The 27,122-nt window shown below is 37.7% G+C and overlaps 1 protein-coding gene and 1 pseudogene across 6 annotated transcripts in view; both read right to left on the minus strand.

The window, feature by feature from the left end:
• The window catches only part of TTC39B (tetratricopeptide repeat domain 39B), a 131,579-nt gene that overhangs the window by 40,321 nt on the left and 64,136 nt on the right, over positions 1–27,122 (minus strand). For all 5 annotated transcript variants that reach the window (XR_013759568.1, XM_079112677.1, XM_079112678.1 and 2 more), the window contains one exon: positions 12,046–12,141. Coding sequence is in view for 4 of the 5 variants with exons in the window: in XM_079112677.1 (XP_078968803.1) it covers positions 12,046–12,141 (96 nt within the window). In the remaining variant the exon portion in view is untranslated. The remainder of the gene's footprint in view (positions 1–12,045; positions 12,142–27,122) is intronic.
• LOC306645216 (cell division control protein 42 homolog) lies at positions 266–4,068 on the minus strand (annotated as a pseudogene). Its single transcript has one exon. The product of its transcript is annotated as a cell division control protein 42 homolog (transcript).

The following is a 27,122-nucleotide window of genomic DNA, read 5'->3' on the forward strand; positions in this document are numbered from 1 at the left end:
TCTTCAGTTGGCCTCTAGGAACACCACAAGCTGAGGTGCAAATCTATGCTAAGTATATAAGACAATGACTGACAGGGAAAAAAACTGTTTTTTAATTACAAACCAAATTCATTTGGTGTATTTCAAAAGGTACTTTTCTTCATTTATCAGTGAAAGAAGTTAGAAATGAACCCCGCCCCTGTCCCCCCCCCCAAAAAAAACACCAGCAAATGGCAAACAAATTTCCTTGAAAGTCACAGTCACATATAGAGTGCATCCTAAAAAGAGGAGGGGCAAGACAGCTGCCACCCATTTTCATCAAATACTGAATCTACTCAAGGGTGGAGAGAAAAGGCAATTTTCAAAAAGGAGTATATTATTAAACGAGGCATCTACTATACTCCTTTCTAATAGCACCAGGTGGAGAACACATTTTCTAAACAAGATCTAGGAAGTAGAATGTGGAATTAACTTCTCCTCCTCCTCTAAGGGCTGTCAATCAGTTAATGAATTAAAAAAAAAAAAAAAGACTAAAAAACAAACCCCACACACACTCCACCCCCCACCCAAAAAAAAAAGAGGCGGGGGGTGGACAAAGGTGTCCCAGATTACTCTCCAGGTTGGAACCAGGGAACAGCTTCAACAAATTAGTCTGTTACAAAGTCATCACAAACATCACAAACATGACTTGCTTTTAAACAACAAAAACAAAAAAGTGTTTTTTTGGAAGAACAAAACAAAAACTAGTGCTGATCACTTTCTGACAATACACAATTACTCAAAATGAACTAGTATGGCGAGGGGCATATCTATGGGCCTTGTCTCACACGAGTGCACATGAGTAGGTGCAGGACATTTGTCATTATTGCAGAAACAAACTTTAATTTTTAATCTTTAGTTTGATTTAAACATTGCTTTTAGTAGGATGCCGACCGACACCAGCTGCGCAGAAAGGAGTCTGGAGAGGTGTTCACAGCAGCACACACCTGCGGCTCTTCTTCAGGTCTGGAGGTTCCAGGACAGCCAATATTGCTTCATCAAACACATTCTTTAGGCCTTTCTGTGTGAGTGCACAACACTCCACACACCTGACAGCCTTCAGGTCACGGCCCAGCTTTTTAGCAGTCTCTGGAGTGATAGGCTTCTATTTGTTCTTGGCAAGTTTCTCAATAGTGGATGGGTCATCTCTGAGATCAATTTGGGTCCCCACAAGTAAGAAAGGAGTCTTTGGACAGTGGTGAGTTATCTCAGGCACTTTTATTTCACATTTTAAAATGAGGACAGAGAGACCACTGAAAAACAGACTAGAAATACATCTGTTCGTGGATAACTCAGCGGTCGTAATCTGTCATAATCCTCTTGCCCTGCAGTATCAAAAAGTCCAAGAGTATATGGCTCTCCACCAATCATAACTGTGACTGCATAGCTGTCAAAACAGTTGGTACATATTCGGATGGAAATTTGTTTGTTGTGTAGGATATCAGGAGGCATGTTTTATCAACAGCACCATCACCCACAACAACGCACTTAATTGTCTGCATTGCAGGAATAGTTTTGTATCCGCTTTAAATACTTCAAATTTAATGTTGACCTCAGCTTCTCCGCTGGGGCATTGAGGAGACCAGCTCTTATGGAGGGGTAGCTGAAGAACTAAGAATTGTTGTGCCCTTAAGTTTTCAGAGAATGAGGAGATGAAATAATACTATGAGTTCACAAATCTCTCACAGCAAGATTTTTCACAAAAAGTTATTTGACACCCTGATATCAGTCCATCAGCAAACTGTGTCAGTGTTACCTTCTAAATGCACCTTGGATTTATTCTGTTAAATCTCTATCACACAGTTCAAGTTAGCTCCTATGTTGCCTAGTGGGTGCAGAGCTATTTTCTCCCTATTACCTACCCCTCCAGCCCCATCAAATGTTTTCCTAAAATTCATTCAACAAATATTTATGCAGTACATGCCAGGTATTCATTACTGTCAATAGAGCAATGAACAAGACACAAAGAATCCTGGGTTCTCTGGGAGAAGGGAAGGCAGACTTACATAAGCAGATCAAAACCTAAGATCATCTCAAATTGGGATAAGTAGCCTGGGATAGAACCTAGTTTAGGAAATGGTGTGTCTGCGTATGGTTGCCAAGAAGGCGACATCCAAATGCTGTACATGGAGTCAGCCATGGGAATATCTAAGTTGGAGACAGAGAAAGAATTAAACTGGGGATGTGACGAATAAGAACAAGAATAGGAGAAAATGAAGACAGAACACCATTTCTCTATAGTTACAACTCATCCTTTAACACAAGGAAATGGGCTGTGAATAGATAATGGTTCCCTGCCAAACAACCATCTCTGATTCTCAGCTGGCCTCTGCCATCTGGAAGGACACATTACACCTGTCCCAGCTTAGACAGACAAAAACGGAGATCACTACCTCCAAACATGGTAAGCACAGCCCTTCTAAGTAGTAGTCTATTATGAGACTCACCTGGAATTAACACCCTCCCCCCACCACCCAAAACACACAAAATACTGGTGGTGCCATGTGTTCACTGGCCAGGACTCCTCTCAACGTCTCTTGGGGACACGTTTTCCTCTCCATATGCACTGCCATCACATGAATTGAGATGCTTGTCACTTCATTTCTGAATTCTGAATACCTGCCTGCTTTGATTTCATGGTCCTCAAACTTCACCATGCATTAGACTCATCGGGAGAGTTTACTAAAATATCCGCTGAGTCCTTTCCCCAGAATCAGCAGGCCTGGTATGGACAGGTTTCCAGATGATATTAATCCTGCTTTAATTCATACTAGATGACACTCACAAACTTCTCTTCCTAAAACAGATATTCCTGATACTACCTCCTTAGAGTAAATAACCAAAAACAGCTACCCACACCTGCCATGTCAAGTTCAGACTCTTCTGGCTTCTAGGCCCCACCTCACCTGTCCACCCAGACTGGAGTGACGAGCATGGCTATATAAAAATAGCCCAGCATGTTGCAAGAGGTTCATCAACAGGGCATCACCCTCATGCCTGGGATGATGGAATGAAAAAGTTCCTGAACTGGGAATCAGAAGTCTGCATTGCCATTTCTCTATCTATGTGACCTTCAGAGAGTTGCTTAGCCTCCCTGGGTCTCTTGCTTCATCTTTGAAATGCCCAAATGCTCTCCCATTTCATAACTTGTGCGAGAGAAACAAAGACAATTGCTGTTAGGAGAGTGCTTTGTGGACTTTCAAGCCCTATGTGAATTAACAACCATGCATAATTTTCCAAAATCTCTGAATGCTCAACCCTCATGCTCAAATTCCAGACCTGTCAGAACCCAGCCCAAATGCCCTTCTTAATATATATCTTCAGTAAAGAGTCTTTCTTCCTGTTTCTAATTTATAAGCTATGTTAAAGGTGAATGTGTCTCTTAGTTTTATATTTTAAAAAACAGACAAAACCAAACATAATATTAAAAAATAGAACTAAGCTCACATTATCTCTTGTAGTCTAATAACATTTCTTCCTTTATTAATTACTTAATAAACTTGGTTGTAGAGAGCTACATTTACTATAGTGGATGAGGATCTGAATTCCAGAACCAGATCATTTTATTCATTCTATGACTTCCATCCTAACTATATGTGGCCATGGGAAGTCACTTTTCCTCCCTAATATTCCATTTCCTGATGAGTAAGATGGATTTAATAAAACTCCCATCTCACAAGTTGTGCTATTAATACAGATAATGTGCTCAGTGACACATAGAAGTCCTCAAGTATTGCCAGTTAATGCTAACAATGTTTTTTATATTTTTTTTAATTTGTTCTAATTAGTTATACATGACAGTGTAACACAGTATAACAGCACTTTCACACATACATAAATGGAGTATAATTTCTCATATTTCTGGTTGTACCTGATATAGAATCACATCAGTTTGTCACCACCCATGGCAATTTGTTACCGCCTGCAGCAACAATTGCGCGGGTATTTATCCGAGGTGGACTGGAAACTGAGCCACTTCTATTATCTTTCTCTTTAGTGCACTGCTTTCTTGCTTGTTTCCTTGTTTACTCCCTAGTTTATAGAGGAAGAAAGGCTTTGAGAGGAGAGAGAGAGAGACACTTTGCATAAGAGAGAGATCCTGCATCGTGTGTCCTTCACTCTGCTATCTAGAGGTGTGGCTTTATTTCTCTGTTCTGCAATCTGCAACCTGCGTTCTGCCATCATTCAGAGGTGCTGCTTATCCTCTACCCAGCGATCTAGAGGTGTGGCTTAGTCCTGCGTTCTGCGATCTATCAGAGGTGCTGCTTATAAGTGCTTATCCTTCCTGCTAGCTGCTTATCCGGTTATTCCTGGTGCTTCCTATAGGTGTGTCTTATATAACTAAGGCAGCCAATCGGCTTAGGATTAGCACAATTGAGGCACGCCCCTCGGTACCAATCAAGAAAAATGAGGAATATCTGTTGACCACTAGCACAAAGGAGACATTAACTAATTAGGCAAAGGTAGATCACGCCATGCTAACATTATGTGCCACCTCTTAGCTCAACACCAGCCGCCATCTTAGGGTTACCCAAACATGTCTTCTGCATCAGTTGTGTAGTCATATATGCACATAAGGTAAAAATGTCCAATTCATTCTACTATCCTTTCTACTCCCATACCCCCACCCCTCCCTCTGCGCACCTCTGCCTAATCCAAAGTAACTATTCTTCTCTAGCCACACCCTTATCATGAATTAGCATCCACATATCAGTGAAAACATTCGGTCTTTGATTTTTTGGAATTGGCTTATTCAGCTTAGCATGATATTCTACAGCTTCATCCATTTATGGGCAAATGCCATCATTTCATTCTTCTTTATATTCCATTGTGTATATATACCACAGTTTCTTTAACCATTCATCTGCTGAAGGACACCTAGGTCAATTCCATAGTTTAGCTATTGTGAGTTGAGCTTCTGTAAACATTGATGTGGCTGTGTCACTATAGTATGCTGATTTTAAGTCCTTTGGGTATAAACCAAGGAGTGGGATAGCTGGGTCAAATGGTGGATCCATTTCAAGTTTTCTGAGGAATACCACTTTGCATATGGTTGCACCATTGCAATCCCACCAGCAATGTATGAGAGTACTTTTTCCCAATATCCTCACCACTATTTATTGCTACTTGTATGCTTGATAATTGCCATTCTGACAGGAGAAAGATGAAATCTTAGGATAGTTTTGATTTACATTTCTCTAATTGTTAGAGATGATGTACATTTTTTCATGTATTTGTTGACAGACTGTATTTTTTCTTGAAGTGTCTGCTCAGTTCTTTAGTCTATGGATCAGGTTATTTGGGGATTTCTTTTTGGTGTTAAATATTTTGAATTCTTTCTGTATCCTGGAGATTAGTGCTCTATCTGAGGTGCATATGGTAAAGAATTTCTCCCATTCTCTAGGTTCTTCACATTATTGATTGTTTCCTTTGCTAAGAAGAAGTTTTTTAGTTAAATCCATCCCATTTACTGATTCTTGATTTTACTTCTTATGCTTTAGGAGTCTTGTTAATGAACTCAGATCCTAGGCCAACATGATAAAGATTTGGGCCTACTTTTTCTTCTATTAGCCATAGGGTCTCTGTTCTAGTGCCTAAGTCTTTGATCCACAAAGATCAAAGTTTCAGGCAGCATGAGAGACAGAGGTTTAATTTCATTTTGTTACATGTGGATTTCCAATTTTCCCAGCACCATTTATTGAATAGGCCATCTTTTCTCCTTTGTCTAAAATTAGAAAACTATTTATGTGGGTTTGTCTCTGGGTCTTCTATTCTGTACCATTGGTCCATGTGTCTATTTCGGTGTCAATACCATGCCATTTTTGTTATTATGGCTCTGTAGTACAGTTTAAGGTCTGGTATTGTGATGCCTCCTGCTTCATTTTTCTTTCTTAGGATCGCTTTGGCTATTCTGGGCCTCTTAATTTTCCAAATGAATTTCATGATGCATTTTTCTAGTTCTATGAATAATGTCATTGGGATTTTAACAGGAATTGCATTAAACTATATATGCTAAACTCAAGGTGAACATCATTCTAAATGGAAAAAAAATTGAAAGCATTCCCTCTAAAAACTGGAACAAGACAAGTATGCCCTCTCTCACCCTTCTATTCAACATCATCCTTGAAACTCTAGCCAGGAAAAAGAAAAAGGGAAATTAAAGGGATATGAATAGGAAAAGAATAACTCAAACTATCAATATTTGCCAATGACATGATTCTATATTTAGAAGATCCAAAAAATTCTACCAGAAAACTTCTAGAACTCATAAATAAATTCAGCAAAGTAGCGGAATATAAAATCAATACCCATAAATCAAATGCTTTCCTATATATCAGCGATGAATCTACTAAAAATTAGGAAAACTTCTCCATTCACAATAGCCTCAAAAAAAAAAAAAAAAAAAACTTGAGAATCAATCTAACACAAGAGGTAATAAACCTCTACAATGAAAACTACGGAACACTAAAGAAAGAAATTGAAGACCTTAGAAGATGGAACTACCTGCCATGCTCCTGGATAGGCAGAACTAATATTGTCAAAATGGGCACACTACCAAAAGCATTACACAGATTTAATGCTAACATTATTTTGTAAATAACCAAATAGCCTTCAATAACTCAGAACTCTCAAGTACATAACATTTGAAGGAACTTAATAATAAATATTTGTTCATTCATGTTATCAACAGTATAATAACACACAATTTAGCAATGATTAGCATGGGGACAGAATATGAAATATGGAATGAATGAATAAAACTAAGTACAGAACAGCTGAAGCAATGTTTTTTGTAAAGAGTTTTTCTTATGAGAAACTTACTAGCAATAAGGACAAACAGAAGTAGGAAAAGCTAGTCATGTGGGTTAAATATTCTCTATAGGATAGTCAGCATGTCTGAATTTTATTATTTATGAAAATTTGAGAATGTGGGTGTTTTTGGGGACAAAACTATTATGGATCAGGGGAGTAAGGAGCAGAGAGCAGGCAAGAATGTTAGATTCTTTGCCAAGTATACCCAGAGAGAGTTCCTACTTTCCTCAAGGATCCAGATTCCCCTTTGCCTCAAAAGTCACAAAGATTCACCATAACATACTAATTCAGCTGACACTGTGGCTGTAGATAACCAGATTATGAACTCTCAAAACCATTTCTAATTATTTATCTAGATATTTTGTCTCTACCCTCTGAGAATTCACAATTCATACTGACATGTTGGGTAGGAGGATTATTAGTGACTTTTTTTCTCCTCTTTCCAAATTGTTTGAACTCTGTTCACATTACTTTTATAATTAAAAACTAATTTATGAAATTTTTAAAAAGTAATGTTTTAAAGGAAAACTGAAAAAAGCTGTATCATTACCATTTCCCATCTCTGTGATCTAGAACAACTTCATCCTACCTAAGTTTATGTTTCCTTATCACTAAGATAGAGTCAAGACTGTTCTTACTACTTTATGAGGTAGTGTGAAAATCAGGCAAGCTTATGGAAATAAATGTACAAGCACCTATATGTACTGAGGCATTACTTCAATTCTCCAAGAGTATCACACTGCCCAGCCTCACTTGGTAAGAACCACATATACACTCACATGTTTGTGACCTGGCAAAATGGCTCAGTACTTTACTCATTTCCTGACAAACTGCTATCTTCATATCTGATTAAAGAGACCTGCTGATTAAAAGGGAGAGAAGGGATCTGTATGTTAAAATAAAGTCTACAAAACCAATATATGATAATGATGTACTTCTGCATACTTCTAAATTATTTCTTACATTTTCACTTGCTTCTTTTACTTATTTGATAAAGGTGATTATTTAAAATGACTGCATACCTAATTGAATAAATATTAACATGTTAGAAATTTTCAAAAGCTGTTCTAATACGAATTTATTCTGAATCCATTCCCATGTAATCAGGGCTCAATAGTAATCAGTTTTTCAACTAAGGATATGTGAGCATCATAAGCCAAAAATGTTTCAGAAGTTACCCAGGCAGCTTTCAGCTGAGCAAGAGGATAATGATGGGGTTCAAGGACATGCTACACAAAATATGAAGACACAGAGACACAGAAGAAATCTGAACAGGCCTTGCTAAATCCTTCAGCAATACTCAGGATTCCCATTCCTTTGGGTTTTCCTCTCCTTATAACAGCTCCCATGTCATAAAACATGTTAAGTAAATGTGTATGCTTTCTTCCTGTTAACCTGTCCTTCGTTATGAGGACGCAAATGGGTTCATGAAAGGTGTATTGCCCAGAAATGAGAAAATAGAGTGACAAGCTGCAATTCCACCACTGCCAGGCTGTGGCACCACGGGTGTGTACCTTTACATTAAGGGCACCTTGGGTGTGTACCTTAACATTTTAACAAATGAGAAACTGAAACTCCCTCACTGCCTGCCTCACAACTTTGTGTTGAGAAGCAAACGGGTATTTGTGGAGTGAAAAGTACCATGAGGAGTGGCACATTAGGTAAGGCAATGTTATTTTCTGTGCAGCCTAAATAGTTAAGTGCCACATGTAAATAATTGAAGTCTGAAGCCTCACACTACTTTGTAAGTGTCTTTTTCATTCTGCTCCACAATGCTTATAAGTGCTTGTTTTTATTGGTGCATTAGAAGACCTATTGATTAAAAGGAAGAGTGGGAATTTTCATTATTTGGTTTTTTTTTTAAAAGAAGCTATGAAATTTGTAAACATTGATACTACAATGGAAACACCTCTAAATTATTTCTTATATTTCACCTCCATTTCTTCCTTTACACATATCTTTAACTTCTTCTCTGACCCTTTCCAACTCAGAGACATGCACAAATTTCTTATTTAAAACAAATCCAGCAAGAAAGATAACTTTCCCTCAATCTTGCTTTCTCTCCTACCACACAACTTCTCTGTGTAGTTTTGATCTTAAATGTCCTCCTAAGGCCCACGTGTTAAAGGACTGGTTCCCAGGGAGGTGCTGCCAGGAACAGGTGGAGCCTAATGGGAATCTTTAGGTAATTAAGGATGCCTTTTAAGGGGATTGTGGGATTCCAGCTCCCTCCTCACTCTCTTTTGCTGTCTGGCCATCAAGTGAGAAGTTTTGTTCCAACTCCCAGCATGATATGCTGCCTTGCCACAAATCCAAAAGTAATGGAACCAACCAATCATGAACCAAAACCTCCAAAAATGTGAGCTAAAATAAACCTTTTCTCTGTATAAGCTTATTATCTCAGGTATTTGTTATAGTAACACAAAGCTAACTAACACATTCTCTTTTTTTTTCTTTTCTTTTCTTTTTCTTTTTTTTGTGGTGCTAGGGATTGAATCCAGGGTCTTGTGCTTGCATAGCAAGCACTCTACCAACTGAGCTATATCCCCAGCCCCACATTCTCCCTCTCTTTCTCTTCACAGGCAAGAGCTTCAAAAAAGAGTTGACATCTTTAGCTGCTACAGGCTGGCTCTGTCCCAACTTTCTAAATTCCCTCCAAGATAAAGGTCTTTGATGAACTGACTACAAAATGCAAAGGATGCTTTTCAGCCTAAATCAATGCAGAGTTCTTTCCAATACCTGGCTCTGCTGACAAGATTCCAGAACTCACACCGCCCCACAAATTCCTTACCAATTTGCCCGTCCTATGGCAACTATCTCTGTAGCTCTTGCTTGAATTCTCATTCCCTCAACAATCCTTCACTGTCTGTGTTCTTGTAGTTCCTTCCTCCACCCAGTCCCTTCTATTTTGTTTTTCTTTCTCTTAATAGCATTTGCAGTCCATGACTTCAACAACTACATACATGCTAAAAGAGTACTCGTCTATAGATCCAGCTCAGTGCTCCCTATGAATGTCATACCCTTACCCATTACTGCCTTAAATAATTTTTTATTTATTTTATTACACCTTTCAAACTCAGTGTTAACAATGGTGATACAGTAGTTATCTAGGAAACTATCAAAAAGATTGGAAGAAAATTATAAGAAAGAAAATTTTCTTTCTAGGGGAAAAATAAACAGATTTCCATGGTGACATATGGAATAAAAAAGTAATGTGGGAAATGAATGACTTAAAGACCTTTACAAATTACTGTCAACTCTCTTCCCACTCTTCAACCCCTTCCACAGATTAAGACAAATTACTGCCCAGGCACAGTGGTGAACAGCACAGTGATGTACACATGTAATATTACTTGTGTACTACTTGGGAGGCTGAGGCAGGAGGATCACAAATTCAAGGACAGCCTGAGTAATACCTAGTAAGAATTTATCTCAAAATAAAAAGTGCTAGAGATGTAGCTTAGTGGTAGAGCACTTCCCTAGTGTGCTCAAGGCACTGGGTTCAATCCCCAGTACTAGAGGGAAAAGAAAAAAAGACAAATTGTTAAATCCATGAGTATAATGAACACACTGGTAAACACCTAAAATTTCAAATGCTAAGGATCTGCTCTATAATTTTAAAAGTTTAATAAACCTGGAAGAAAGGATGGAAAGTTATTTCTCATGATACTAAAGCTGATTTAAAGTTTCCTTAATAACTCATAAAGGAACAACCTACATGTTCAAAGAGAGAGAATCTGTTGAAATAATTCTAGAATAGGTTGGAAAGAAACAGTAATGAGCAATTAAATATTATCTTATACAAAAATATCTGATGGAAAGGGAAAATGTTATGATATTTAAGTTTAAAAGGCAGATGATTTAACAGTAAATTTAACAAGATTCCAACTAAAAAAAAATTTAATATCTCTATATAAGAAAAAAGTTATGATTGTGTATTTTATATTCTATTCTTTGTGCTTCCTATAGTTTCTGAATTTTCTATAATAGACACATTTCTTAAAATGTATTTTTAAACCAAGGTTATAAGAAAATGTTAAAAAGAAAAATAATTATAAAGCAATATTCAGTAAAACATTTATAATAGTTAAATGTTAGTGCAGGTAGTTAGCTAGATGAGCCAGAATAGAGGGAGGACAAAAAAAAGAGTAGCAGCTGTAAAGAGTCTCTGACCAATGACTGACCCAAGCCACCAGTCTTCTACCAAATTCCAGAAAGAGGCCCAACACCATCTCCCATAGATTAATGAGCATACATCATGTTACCAAGGTCACTCATGCACCCCCTCAAGTTGCTGTGAGGGTCATTTTACCATTATGTGACCTTCCATTGATGGCACAAAGCCAGAAAGGACAAAATGACCCATGTATAAAATTGAGGGTACATGACCTCAATTTTAATAGAACTCAGCATATGGCTTCCCAAAAATGGGCAAAAACTATACAAAGCACCAGTGCAAAAAAGTGTGGCCAAGGTTCACACCAATGAAAATTCCCAACCTCCTAACCTAATAAGAGGCCAAAATGTAATCATTTGCATTTCAGTCCCTAGCCAATTTGCCTTCCTACCCCAGGGTGCACCTCACTTTCTCTTGCCTATTGTTCACCTTATAATAAACCTACCATACACACCATCTATCTCTGCCTCATTGTATACTTCCGCAACTACACCAGGATAACTGCCTAATCTTAGATAATTATACCCAAGGACTGAGAATAAACCACAACACTCCACAGTTAACGAACTCTCAACTTCTGCTAATGTTACAATTATATCAAGAAACACATGGCTATGAAAAGACTGGAATAAAATATACCAAAGTCTAGTAGTCTGTTATGGTGGCTGCAATTACAGTTGATGTTTCTCCTTTCCTCCATCATCCCTGATGTTTGGCAATGTGGTTATATTATTTTATAATAAAATAATCATTAAAAATTTTAAAGATTAAAAACGATTCAAAAGGAAATTGTGCCCCCAAAAGTCTAATTTAGCTTTTTGGATTTTCTATAACACTGAGTCACTCAGCAGCTACACATCCTCTTCTCTAATTTGCAAAATGACACTGTAATTGCCTAAGATCCTTCCAACCTCACTGGTTTGTTGAACACAAGGCACTTTAGGAATATCAGCATTATATTCTCTAAAGGTTGGACTTCCCTGATCCCCCAAAATTTCTTCCCTGATCCCCCAAAAATGCGCACACACTCTTCTGACCTGCTCACATCTGATGATCCAAGCTGTCGGGATGCCCGTTTTGTATCACATGATGCAAAGTGAAAGCTGCTTGTTGCCATATCTGAGTGAGGAGACCTGTTGATTTAAAAAGGCAAAGTGAGTTTTTTAAATTTCTTTATCCTATGAGAAAAGTCTACAAGAATGCAAGTTCACAATGTAAGCCTTTCAATTATTTTGTACACATCACTTCCAGTCTCACCACTTTTCAAAAATCAAGTAACACAAATCTACTGTCATGCATTAAATATTCCTGAAATATGGTCCCAATAGACTGATCTTATATTTGAATTTATTCTAGTACACAAAAAATATACTAAAATCTCACAGCTTTCTACCCAAAGACAGCACTGTATCATAGATATAGATATAGATATAGATATATAGATATAGATATAGATTTAGAAGGATATATATATATATATCCTTCTAAATCTTTTCCCAAGTAAATCTACTCAGAACTTATTTTGAATAAACTATCTAATTTCCTATTTTATATATACCATAGCAAGACGAAGGAACATACAGGTGAAGACCAATCAGGTTTGAAAATCTTAAGCAACTTTATTGGTCCAGAGATACCCCACAAAAACAAGTAGAGGACAGGTCCACTCAGAGAAGGAAACTTTCAGAAAGTTTAAGAATAAGCCCTGCCCTGTATTATACTAGAATGCCAATCTCTTTCAGCTTCCATTCATCTGACAGCACACATTCCATCGAGAAGGGCTACAGGTGCTGGGGATATAGCTCAGTTAGCAGAGTGCTTGCCTCCCCATGCACAAGGCCCTGGGTTCAATCCCCAGCAATATTTTTTAAAAAAAGAACTTAAAAAAAAGAAGAAGAACTACAGCCCTTAACAAAAGGGGCAGAACAAAGGGCTACTGACTGCACTAACTTTATGGAATTTCTTTTTTAATTTTAAGATGTAAAATGCTCTCAATAAAGTGAAATATGATTATAACCCACCTTTCAACTTTCCAATGCCCTGTAATGTTTTACATTCAATATTCATCTCATCTGGGACGACAAATTCCCTAAATTTTACACATCAGTCAAGGATCTTCTTACAAGGGTAGCTATAAGTGGGGTTGGGGGAGGGAAGAAAAACCCACAGAGGAGAGTAAATGCAGTTTAAAGGCTTGGTCTCCAATACAAACACTTTTTACTAGGAGAAGAGAGGGAACACTTAAATAAGCACAACTGTAGGAAAGTGTTGTGGTTTGGATCTGAACCCTCTCCCCAAGGTTCCTGCTTGGTCTCCAGTGCAACAATGTTCAGAGGCAGTATTTTAGGGAAGTGATTAGATCATAAGGGCTCTGACTTCATTGATGGATTAATCCATCAACCGATTCATACCTGAATGGACTATTTGGAAGGTACAGAAAACTGTGGGAGACAAAGGACTCCATTGAAGGGAATGGGTCCTTGGGGTATGCCCTTGTGGACTGTATCTTGTCCTCACCCTTCTCTATTTATCTCTCTCCTTTCTGGCCTCCATGAGGTGAGCTATGCTCGGTCGCACCCTTCCACCATGTTGTACTCCCTCACCACAGGCCTAGAGACAATGAGATAAGCTAACCATGAACCAAAACCTCTGCAACTGTGAACCAAAATAAACTCTCCTTTGTCTTCCACAGGTATCTTCTCACAGTGACAAGAAGCAAATACAAGTGAAGGCCATACTCTCATTGTGGTTTAGATATGTGGTATTATGTCAGAAGTTACATGATCAGAATGAGAGTCATAACCTGATCAGTGAATTAATCCACTGATCCGGATTAACTGGGTGGTAACTGCAGGCAGGTAGAACACTGGGCAGTGTGCCTTTGAGTTTTATTTTGTCCCTGGTGAGCAGAGCTCTTTCTACTCCTGGTTGCCATGTCCTGAGTTTCTTTCCTCCTCCCTGTGCTCCTACCATGATAATATGCCTCACCTTGGGTCCAGAGCTCTGTATTTAGCTGACCACAGACTGAATTTTTAAACTGTGAGCCAAAATAAACTTTTCCCTTTTTAAGTTGTTCTTGTCAAGTCTTTTGGTCATAGTGACAAAAGGTTGATTAAAACAGTCTCTGTTTATAAGCAGGGATTGAAAACACGACTATCTACCCTTTTAGACTATTTCCATCCATCTATTCTCTTGCAAACTCATTTATATGGGCTAGGAACACACAGTCTCTCATTTGCCTTTACCTTTAAAAATGAAATTCCCTCCAATGTTCACATTTTTAGTTAATTAAAACCATCACTCTTTAACATTTCTGTTTCGAGAGCATTCTTAGAAAAATCTCCCCGCTACAAAGATTATATAGCCTAGCTTTACCTGTCTATTACTTTTAAATATGTAATTTGTTTATTTACAAAAGTTGAATATCTGGTTTTAAAAAAAAAACAGTGCTGTATATTTTTTTCTTAATTTTCTGCCATTTTCCCAAGATCATTTTTTAAATTACACATATTTCCCCAATGATTTGACATGCTATATGTATAAAATACTAAATATCAGCATGAGAATGTTGTACCAGTTAATATTATATTTCAAAGTGTTAAAATAATTGGGAAGTCACTAGGTTCCACCACCTTGGATTCTTACATAGGCAAACCAAAACCCAACTCCATATAAACAGTGAAAAGGAAACTTACACTTAACCAATCAACCAACCTCTAACTGGAGAATTTGCCAATCAACAACTCTTAACCAACTATCTATGGACATTCTCCTCTAGCCAAGCACTCTGCCTTGCTTCTGTGAATACCTTGTAGAAGATTCTCCTCATACCCGCTCAGTAGAGCATTGAACTGCCTCTGCTGGATTTGCAAATCACAAATACTTAAACACATTAAAATTTTAATATACCTGTTTATCTTTTAACAAATGCTACAATTATTGCATCTTTACTGGCACAACAGAATCTAGCAGAATGTAACAATTATTAAGAACATAATGTTAGATTTATTCATCTTTTCTGAGGTATTAAAGATTAAATTAGATGCCTCCAGTCCTTTATACTTGTATCCATATTGAAATCTCAGAAATGCTAGTATTTCTAAAATTTATATAAATATCACAATAAGCATATCACACCTACAAAATGATTTTTTATTAAAGGGCAGTATTTTTATTTTTTTCCTAATTTTACTAGGGGAACTGTGTGTGTGTTGTATTATTTCACTTGCAAGCATGAATGGGGAGATGTCAGTGTTTCTGTCTGTGTCTGTCTCTCCAAGGGCTACTCAGAGGCAAAGTTCCAGTCTTAGGATCACCAGGTGGGGTTTCCTTCTCCCCAGCTGCATGACCCCTTGCTGCCAGCTTTCGTCTTTGGTTTCTTCCACTGCTTTGTCTTGGAAAGGTAATCAGGAGGAATTGCCTTCTCTTACAGACATAAATGACAAATGCACCACACTGGAACCTTGCATCACTCACTCACAGGAAAAGCCCCCGGGAGAGTTAGGGAAGATGTATGCCTATGGGTACTGAATGTGCCAGAATTCCTCCACCTCTCTCAGTTGCTGGGTGGACTTAGTTTTCATTCTTACGTTCCTCAAACAGGACTCTCAACAAACAAGCAAAGTGCAGGCATTTATCCCCACAGATGCACTGATGTACTGCTACACCTGCTGCTCCGTCAGGTGCACCTGGATGGGCCACTCACTTTCAGCGCATTGAGTGTTTTTAGATACAGACCTAACTCATTCATTTAAACTACTGTCTGGTATTTCATCAAGAACCTATTTTCTCATTTTATTTTTTGCAAGAAATGTTTCTTATTTTTATAAGAAATATTCAGATAGAGAAAATAAAGAACATGCAGTATATGTGTACAATATTTGTATATAGTGTGAGCTAAGTTTAACTGCCCTCCAGATAGATAATTAATAACTCATCCTTCAGGTTCATGTTAACTGGAAAGAAGACAAAAGTCAGACTGCATGTCCTCTCAAGGAGCACTGCCTGACATGTTCACCCAAGGAATATATGTTTTCTAAGGGATTTATTTACCTTTGTTTGACTTGCTATTTACATTAAGACTTACACTCCGTAAAATGAGATGTTAACTGATAGATATTTTTGGTCTGGTAGATACGCAAACAATCTCTGTCTAAGGGGGTTATCATTTTATTGCTATGCAGAAGACAAACCAATTTTGTATCTAATAAATCTCAATCTGACATTTTTTCTTCAGATCCCCAAATGTTCTTGGAACGATTTCACATTCTTGATCATTTCCTCATTGATATATAAATCTTTCCATGTGTTGATTTTGTAATTATTTTCCCTTGACACACACTGTTATACTGCAATCGCTAACACAGAGCAAGTTACCATGTATACGCAAGTCTGATTCTGTATATTCTTTTATTCACACACATACCTGCCTCCCTCTGCACCAGTTTTCCTTATCATGGTTCTCTGATAACTGTAAGTCAATGGGAACAAGTCCTTTACTTTACTAAATAGACTTTTTGGAGGGATGAGACTGTTATTATAAAACTTCATTTATTTTAGTTGTTTACTTTTTTGTTTCTGCTTTTTATTATTTTTTCATAGCTTCATTCTTATTTATAAATTTTAGAATCAGTGACTGTAAGACTTCATTACATTATTGGGGAAGACTGCAGAGAATTGCTCTTTACAATACTGTTTCTTCATATTAATATCAACACATATTGCTGTGATTTGAACATGGTTTGAGGTCCCCTGTGATTAAAGGCTTGGTCCCCAAGATAGTGCTGTTGAAAGTTGGTAGAACCTTTGGGAGGTGAGACCTAGTGGGAGATCCTTAGGTCACTGGGGACATGAAATATTCAACTGCAACCCTGTAGGTTCTCACAAGGCCACTGTTATAAAAGGAGAAAGCCTAATCTGGTGGTCCTCTTTCTCTCTGCTCCTGTCAAGATGTGACTGCTCAATCCTTCAGGAGCTCCCACCAAGATGTGCTACCCATATGCTGCCCTCACCACAGGTCAAACCAATGGGCCCTCACCCCATTTGATCTTGGACATTAAATCTATACAACTATAAAACTAAAGAAAACTTCCATTTTGACTCAGTTACTTTGTTGAAGTAACATAAAGCTGACTAATACATTTATTCAAGCCTTATTTGCTGGTTAAAGGTTTTTAGTATATGCACATTGCACTGACGCTCATCTATCCTTGCAAAATAGTCATGTTGGAGCCTTATATTGCTCTAATTTTAGAATCTATATCACCAAAGTAAGCATAGTCATTAAAAATTTAACTGAACAAAATACTTGTTTGTTCCACTCCTGAGTATAACCTGGATATCACACTCATATGTTAGAAAAAAATGTATTTTTAGCTAGAGAAAAACAGTATTATTTGGTTGATGGAGGCTAAAGAAAGTAACATGACATATTATAATTACAAATGTTATTACTGGAAAATATGCCCTTGTTTCTGTTTTTGGTACCAGGGATTGACCCCAGGGATGCTTAACCACTGAGCCACATTCCAGGGACTTTTTTTTTTTTTGAGACAGGGTCTCATTAAGTTGCTTAGGGTCTCACTAAGTTGCTGAGGCTGGCTCTGAACTTGCAATCCTCCTGCTTGGGCCTCCAGAGTCATTGGGATTATAGGCATGGCACCCACACTGGAAAATATGCTCTTATTTAACTACTCTTCTTTTTTAAAAAAAGTTTAAACAGGTTGAGATAAAATTCACATTTAAAGTATACAATCAGTATGCTTTTCTTAATATAGTCACATAAATTTGCATCTATCACAATATAATTTTACACTCTGTCACCCAAATGTATCCATCCATTAGCAATCACTCTCCACTTTTCCTACTACCTCTAGTCCTAAGCAAACACTAAACAATTTTCTCATCTATAGATTTGCATTTTCTGGACATTTCATATTAAAGAAATCATACAATATATGGTCTTTCATGATTGGTTTCTTTCACTTGAGATGTTTTCAAGTTAATTCATGTTATAGCATATAACAATACATCATCCCTTTTTTTGGGGGGAGGGGCACTGGGGATTGAACTCAGGGGCACTCAACCACTGAGCCACATCCCCAGCCCTATTTTGTATTTTATTTAGAGACAGGGTCTCACTGAGATGCTTAGCACCTCACTTTTGCTGAGGCTGGCTTTTAACTTTTGTCTCAGCCTTCCCAGCCACTGGGATTACAGGCATGCCCTACCACACCCAGCTACATCATCCCTTTTTATTACCAAATAATATCCCATTGTTTAGCTACATCACATTTTGCTTATCACTCCCTTTGTTGATATGTGGATTATCTCCATTTTTTTGATATCATGAATTACAAGTTCTTGTATGAACATAGAATCACTATGTCATATGGTAACTCTGTCTGAAACTCTGAAGAACTGTCAAGACTGTTTTCCAATGGGGTTGTGTGATTTCATATTCCCACCAATGATGTATGAAATTTCCAATTTCTTCACATCTTGGCAAATGCTTGTTATTGTCCATGTTAGTGGCTATGGTGATATTTCATTGTGGTTTTAACTTGCATTTGCCTGATGACTAATAATTCTAAGAATCCTTTCAGGCACTTATTAGGCATTTGCATATCTTGTTTGGAGAAATACCTATTCAGATACTCTTCCCATTTTTAATTAGATTATTTGTCTTTTTATTATTGATTTAAAAACTGCTCTAATTTTCAATTGCTAGTGTTTTAGTCAGCTTTATCGATGCTGTGACTAAAAGATCCCAGCCAGAACAATTGCAGAGGAGGGAAAATTTATTTGAGGGCTCACAGTTTCAAGGTCTAAGTCCACAGAAGGCCAGCTCCATTCCTCGGGGCTCAAGGTGAGGCAGAATATCATGAGGGAAGAGTGTGGCAGAGGGAAGCAGCTCACATGAGATCAGGAAGCAGAGAGACTCCACTCACCAGATACAAATATATACCCCCAAAGTCACACACCAATTTCCACCTCCTCCATCCACACCCTACCCCCATCAGGGGATTAATTTATTGATTGGGTTAAAACTCTCGTAACCCAATCATTTCTTCTCTGAACCTTCATGCACTGTCTTTCACATGAGTTTTTGAAGGACACCTCACATCTAAACCATAACAACTAGGTAGAACTATTTTCAAATGAAAAGACCACAGCTATCTTTACTTGCACTTTTTCTCTCAATCAAACCATAATTAGCAATACCAAATGAAAGTTAGTTTCCCCCCCAAATCCAACACAACATGTCATATTCCTGCACAAGGAGATAAAAGCTAGCCCATTTAAAAAAAGAAAAAATTTTTCAAAAAAATTAATAGAAATATACGTAATGTTCAGCAAACTTTTTCATCAAAGTTAAAATTTCTTCCTAGGGGAAAAGAGGAATCCATGAAAATAGGCCAAGTGACCTACCCTGGGTCACCATTTACATATTTCACAGTCTGGTATCCTCTGGAGTAGGAAATACAGGACTCTGAAACACCCCTGGAAATCTATTGCTTACTATTAATGACCATATGAACAGCTTGTCTTTCTTATTAAAGAAAACTGCTCACCAACCCCAAACTCTGCGCAGTGGATGATCCCTTCAAATGGCAATTCTCATGGCCAGTGGTCAGAAGGGACAGGTACTGCTATTGATAAGAAAGTAAGGACAGTGCAGAATTCAACAGATGACCTGCCAAATGCTATTTTATTGTCACCCTTAATGTCATTTGACCGGCCTGTCACCAATGCTATCAGAATCAAAAGAATGTATTTCAACTTTTTCTCTCTGCTCTGAGGCAGACCCTTTAGAAGGAAAAACTAAAAGTTGAGAACAAAGGGCAATATAAATATACTAATTATTCTATTAAATAAGAAATTGGCAAATTGATAAACTAGATAATCTTCCCCTAAGTAACCTATGATTGACATACTACAAAGCTTTCCTCAATCAAAACTATAAACCTTAATATAACCTGCAGGGGTTGAGGGAATTGAAATCCTCTGTATTTGGCTTACGTCTTTTCAGATTTTCAAAAATGATCATGCACTGTTCATTCAGTTTTTTTTTTAATATTTTTTTGTTTCAGTTGTAGGTGGACACAATACCTTTATTCTATTTTATTTATTTATTTAATGTTTTTGGTGCTAAGGATCGAACCCAGGGCCTCATGCATGCTAGGCGAGTACTCTACCACTGAGCCACAACCCCAGGCTCAGGTTTGTTTGTTTTAAAGTTAAGTATATATTTTGAGCAATTTAAAATTCATGAAAGGAATATATGAATATTAATTTAAGAAACTACCTTCTTATCATTTTCTATATCACACATAGCTCAAAATGGTTCTTCTAAAAATATATAAGAACAGTGTAATTTATTATTTTTAGTCATTTACACATGAAGAAGTCAAAATACATCACTATTCAATGTGTTTCTAAAGTTATTTCAGAAATTTTCTAAATTTTCATTACTTTGAAAAGTCAGAATTTAAATGTTATGGTTTTCTAATTTCTCCTATTCTATTTCCTACATTGGTAATGCTTCAATGGTATTTTAAGTTTTAAACTAAAATAGCTCTATTATCATATTCTTGAATTGTTCTCAAAATTATTACTTTATATATATTTACCATCTCAACCAGGTCTTGAATGTATTTACCTTTGCTGAAAATTAACTATGATTTATTCCTTATTGAAGGAACTGCACTCACAGGAAGCTAAGAGATGGCAATCAGCAGGCACCATCATGAGTTCTCTAAAATCAGCCTCATTTGCCAACTCTGGAGATCAGAAAAATGTAATACATGGAACCTGTGTGAGTGTCAGAAGGTATCTGTCAAGTGTCCCAAAGCCCTGTATGAAAGAAAGGGAATGACAGAGCCATACAAACACAGTCCCCCTCATCCACGTAAGACACTCCAAGACCCCCCCAGTTGATGCTTGAAACTGAGCCCTATATGTGGGTTTCCTATACATATATAACTATGCTGAAGTTTAATTTATAAATTAACCACAGTAAGAAATTAACAATAATAAAATAGAATAATTTTAACAATATATTTTAATAAAGTTCACATAAATGTTCTCTCTATATATGGATATGTATATACATATATGTATTTATATCAATGCACATACATACAAATAAATTCCTCTCTGGACTCCAGTAATATTTTCAAATCACAGTAGAATGCAGGTAACTGAAACCACAGGAAAGGAAACCACAGATAAGTGAGGACTACTGTAGGTAGACCCATAACAATTTGGACAGCTTTGCTCAAAAGGTTCTTCCCTTTATCCTGTTTTACATTTTTATTAGTAACTGGGATTAAAATAGAGAAAATAAGATAAGCCACTCTGCAGAAACCGATAAAGCTAGGAAAGACAGCAGTAAATGAACCCTAACCTAAAAAAAGAATGGTCTAAATGGGTTGGTTATGTTTAATAGATTAGAATTTAATTTTCATTCATAAACATTTCAGAGTCCCATATTCCAAGCATTGTACCAAGTGTTAAGACATTTAAAATCATCCTGCCTCTGCTCTCAAAGATGTTATCTTGAGTGAGAACAGATCATAAATTCCTGAATTTGAATCAAAAGATCCAAATGAATAAAAGCAGGATAAAAAGGATGTGACTTAGCCCCTTTAAGAGATGTGAAAGTTGTGAATTACTTAAAAGTGAACTGATGAACACAACAGAATGTTAACTCTGATGCAATTTATGCAGTATTATTAGAATTGCAGGATCTAGAGTAAGAAAAGTCTGTCCTAGTGATGGTTTGTCCTAATTTTCTTTTAATTAGCTTTTTTTTTTAAATAATCATCTCTATCAGAATACAAACTTCTTGAAGGTAACATTGTATCACAGCATCTAGCACGATGCCTTGCAAGTGGACATCTTCAACAACATCCTGCTGACTAACTGTATAAATGAACAAAGAAGCAACTGAAGGACAGCACCACTCTCCTTTGGTCAAAATAGTCTTATTTGGCCTACCGGAGGTCCTAGACACACTGGGACATGCAAGAAAAAAGAGTTGGAAGAAAGCAAAGGAAAGAATATAAAATCTCCCTTGTTCACTTGGAAGATTCCAGTTCATTCTTCTAAATCACCTTGTCTGGAGCTTCATCCATTCTCAAATGACAAAGAAAAAATATGTAATATTTATATGGACAGATGATAAAACAAATATGACCAAATGTCAAAATTGGATTAAGCCAGGCAGGGTGGCCACACCTGTAATCCCAGCGGCTTCAGAATCTGAAGCAGGAGGATCATGAGTTCAAAGTCAGTCTCAGCAAAAGCGAGGTGCTAAACAACTCAGTGAGACCCTGTTTCTAAATAAAATACAAAATAAGTCTGGGGATGTGGTTCAGTGGTCGAGTGCCCCTGAGTTCAATCCCCAGTACCCAAAAAAAAAAAAACCTGGATTAAGTGTATTCATATATCCTCTGTATTATTCTTACATGTTTTCTTATATTGGGAATTATAATTATTATAATTATAATTATAATTCAGGTGTCCCAAGGGCTCCTGAATGAGACAATGCACAGAGTTGAAATAATTGGTTATTTTAAGAGCCTTAATTTAATCAATACATTAATCCTCTGATAGGGATGAACTAGGTGGTAACTGTAGGCAGGTATAGTACAGCTGGAGGAGGTGGGTTAGTGGGGGCATGACCTGGGGGTTTATATTTTGTCCCTAGTGAGTGGAATCTCTCTCTCTCTCTCTCTCTCTCTCTCTCTCTCTCTCTCTCTCTCTCTCTCTCTCTCTCTCCTTCCTGGTGCCATGTTCTGAACCACCTTCCTCCCCTACACTCTTCCACAGGATGTTCTGCCTCGCCTTAGGCCCCAAAGAATGGAGTAGGCCATCTATGTACTAGGACCAAAACCATGAGCCCCAAAATAAACTTTTCCTCCACTAATTTTTGTCAGTTCTTTTGGTCACAGTAGCAAAAAAGCTGACTAAAACAATCACAAAATAAGATTTTTTTTTTTTTTTTTTAAAGATACCTTAGTGGCAAAGAACAGAGTCAGGAACAAATGAAGAGTGACCAGTAGATCTCAGTCACCTGTGGCCCAACCAACACCAAGGGAGAAAGCAAAGCCCTCAGGTCATGGGTGTACCAGCCAGCAGTCAGAGTCAGTGAGAAGAAAGGTCAATGCAAAGACCACTGGAGGAGGCCTTGGACCAGACAGAACCTCCCATCCTGGAGCACCATCCCACACCACTTCTTCCTCTACTCAGCATCGTCTTGGAAGGAGAGGTGGGGAAATCCTTTGAGAAGAAAGATACAGGCCTGGTGCAAAGTTCATATTTTTACTTCACTGGGCATTTACCACTTCCCTCTCTCTAAAAAATCTGAGTCACTCAAAAAGAGACTAAAATATGAACAGATGTAACATTTAATTGAAAACTTAACAAGTTAATTTTTTTTCTGTCCTCAATGGGGTGACAGTTTTAGAGCAAAGTCAGAACAGTTAAAAAGAAAATTCATTTTCATATAAATATAAACCATTTTCACACCCTACTTACTAAGAAAATGGAAGGTAGGAATTGCTACTTCTTTTGAAAACAGAAACAATCCCCAACTGATGCCATTTTCCTTGCCCATAGTCACAGCAAAGCACCAACAGAGTAGGAAACTAAAACCAGAGCAATGTCTATAGAGACATGTTTAAATAGCCCTAAGATGGCGGCTGGCGTTGGACCAAGAGGTGGTGCATAATTAGTTTAATACAGCGTGATCTCTCATGACTTTTTGCCTGATTGGTTAAGGTCTCCTCTGCGCTAGTGGTCAACAGATGTTCCTCATTCTTTCTTGATTGGTACCGTGGCACATGCTCCAACTGTGCTACTTAATCCTAAGCTGATTGGCTGCCTTAGTGTATATAAGACATTCTCTTCACCTGAGAGGAGATCGCAGGACGGAGGACTAAGGACACACCTCTAGGTCGCCGGCCGCATGCTGCACACCGTACCCCGCACCTCCAAGAAGTGACCCACCTCTAAGAAGCAGCACCTCTGAAAGCTAGCCTCTCTCTAATAAGTAGCCTCTCTGAAAGCATAGTACCTCTAAGCAAAGCCTCTCTTCCTCTAAGCAAGCCTCTCTTCCTCTATAAACCAGCGAACAAGTAAGCAAGCAAGAAAGCAGCCCAGAAAAAGATAAGTAGTTCATTCCCAGTCCACCTCCGATTCCTTCCTGTGGGATTGTTGCTGCGGGCCGCAACAAATGTCTTTTCAAATTCTTTCCTTAGGCAAAGTAAATCATAGTCCCTCACATTATTGAAAACAAACCACAATGGAATGTTAGATTGGCAAGAGATATGCACAGCTCCTGTTTCATTTTCTTGGTTCTCTTTGCTGATCTTTTTAAAAATGAAAACCAAAGCAAAAAAAAAAAAAAAAAAAAAAAAAAGAAAGAATCCCTTCCTATTGCAGGACTCTCTTACTTCTTATAGAAAACTTACCTAATCTAAGACTTATCCTTTTTCACTATGAAACTGCAATGTGACTCAGGAGAATGTGGGTTGGGACACAAGGCAGAACTCAGGATTGCTACCGTAGGTGTGCCACCACTTGTAAGCAGCATGATTTTGGATCATCTCTTCACCCCTATGAGCCTCAGTGTCCCCAGCTGCAGAAGCACAGGAGACATGACAATCCCTGCCATGCCCACCTCACAAATATGTTATATGGAAGAAATACTTTCCATTTTGTAAAAATCACTTTTTAATCTCAAACCTCACATAAATGTAATGTTATTAGGTGATGTTATTAGTAGAGTTAAGTGATGAGAGCCAAGAACTTCCCATTGACAGACCATGACATTACTGATGCTCAGCAGTTCTGCTTAAGGTTTCCAGCAGTCATGGGTTTGAGACTAGGAAAGCAGCATTTTGCCAATTTCATCATGTCCCTAGGGATACAGAGCAAATGCAGGTTCCTTCATTGTGACACTGAAGGGGAAGAAGTTATTTATCATTTTTTTAAAAAGCATCACAACCTAAAGCAAAGAATAACAAAGAAAAAAAATTTTATACGGCAAAAGCAAGTTTTCCTTTCATTTGCCTCATGATCCATGAGGGGAAGAAAAACTAAGGGCCGTCCAAAAGTTATTGTGTCAAAATAGGTAGTTTGTCTCCCCTCTGGGTTCTTGTGGTTGGAGTTTACAACTCATCACAATATGATTATTGATCTTTTGTGTTTGTGTATGTGTGTGCACACACACAAGTGCAGAATTATGGACTGATCCCAGGAGTGCTCCACCACTGATCTACATCCCCAACCCTTATTTTTTTTACTTTGAGACAAGGTATCGCTCAGTTGCCCAGGATGGCCTTAAACTTGCAGTCCTCCTGCCTCAGCTTCCTGAGTAGCCATGTAGTGCCCACACATGGGTCTACTTTTTACTTGTGATAAGAAGATTATGAACTTCTTAAGGACAGAAATAATCTTGGTCCAGGGATGCTCAGTGTTTGATAAATGAGTTACCTTTTTGTTGATTCTATTTGCACCTTTGAACCAAATAGTATTCTTACATTTTATGTGGCATTTTGTATCATATGGGTAGATCACAGAAAATACTCATGAAAAAATTATCACAGAGACCTCCAGGCACAAACAAGCAGCTTTCAGTAAATACAAGGGCTTTCCCCACAAACATCCATTAGGAGAAACAACTGAAACCAAATAAGAAGCAGATAAATACTCAAGTAATTAAGCTCCAGAGTTTAATCTTCTTTCAATGTATGGTTATTTTCAGTTGATATGCTATATTCAATCTGTGGTATGAAGCAAACACACAAAATGGTTTTGCTATACAAGGATGCTAATGCCTTAAAACAAAACAAAACAAAACAAAAACCTAAGCTAATACTAAGGAGGTAGGATGGCAAATTATGTGTCTAGATTAGGTCCTGGTTTCCTGGATCATGGAAATTCTGCCGTGCCCACTAGCTAAGAAGACAATGACTTCAACACCAAACTACAAGAGAAATTCAACTCTTGGTTCCATAATTTCTTGTTTTCTAAAATGCAGTCACCTGTAATGACTTCAAATAAGATATTCCATAATCCACTGATCTAAGATAATCCCCAAAGAAATCCATTCATACCACTTGAATGGGCACTAAAGGCTTTCAACACTTGTAATGGAATATCAAAAGGAAAGTGAACCATAGAAGAAATTCCCATCAAACTCATGTTACAATTTGGTCTTCCTCAATTTAAGCACCTACCTCTCTTGAGCTAAGCCAGTAAATGTCGTAGAATGGCACTATTAAGTCATTTCTTTTCTTTTTTTTTTTCTATTAAGTCATTTCTTACTGATTAAGTCACCAGCATCACAAGACATTTTGGTTAATGTTTTGAGGGATCTCCAATATCCACAGACCTGTGCTGTACAACAGGTTGATCATGCCTTCAGTGAGAACACAATAAATATTCTCACTATATATGTGGATGACACAAAGAAGGGACAATTCATATGAAAGAAACCATAGTCAAGATACAAATAAAGGGGCTGGGGAGATATCTCAGTTGTTAGAGTGCTTGCCTCATAAGCACAAAGCCCTGGGTTCAATTCCTAGCACCGCCAAAAAAAAAAAAGAGAGAGAGAGAGAGTTCCAAATAAACTTAAAAAGAGTAAGGCTGAAAGAAACAACGGAAGAACAAAACTGCTAACAAACAAAATATGAATTGTCCAAGTACGAGATGAGGAGCCCAACTTAGCAAGAATTCAAATGTAACTATTTGAGGCTTAGTTGAGAAGATGTGTAACACATCTGGAAGGGGAATAACACATCTGAAAGGGGACTAATAATTTGGGAAGTGTGGTAGATAAGATATGGTCAAAAATTCTTCCTGTCAAGAAGTGGGGTCCAGGCTGGGCATGGTGGTGCACACCTATAATCCCCACATCTTGGGAGGCTGAGGCAGGAAGACCACGAGTTCAGAGCCAGCCTCAGCAAAAGCAAGGCACTAAGGAACTCAGTAAGACCCTGTCTCTAAATAAAATACAAAATAGGGCTGGGCATGTGGCTCAGTGGTCAAGTGCCCCTGAGTTCAATCCCCCATACCAAAAAAAAAAAAAAAAAAAAAGTGG

This window comes from Sciurus vulgaris, assembly GCF_902686455.1.
Source record: "Sciurus vulgaris genome assembly, chromosome: 15".
In the NCBI taxonomy this organism is placed as follows: Eukaryota; Metazoa; Chordata; class Mammalia; order Rodentia; family Sciuridae; genus Sciurus; species Sciurus vulgaris.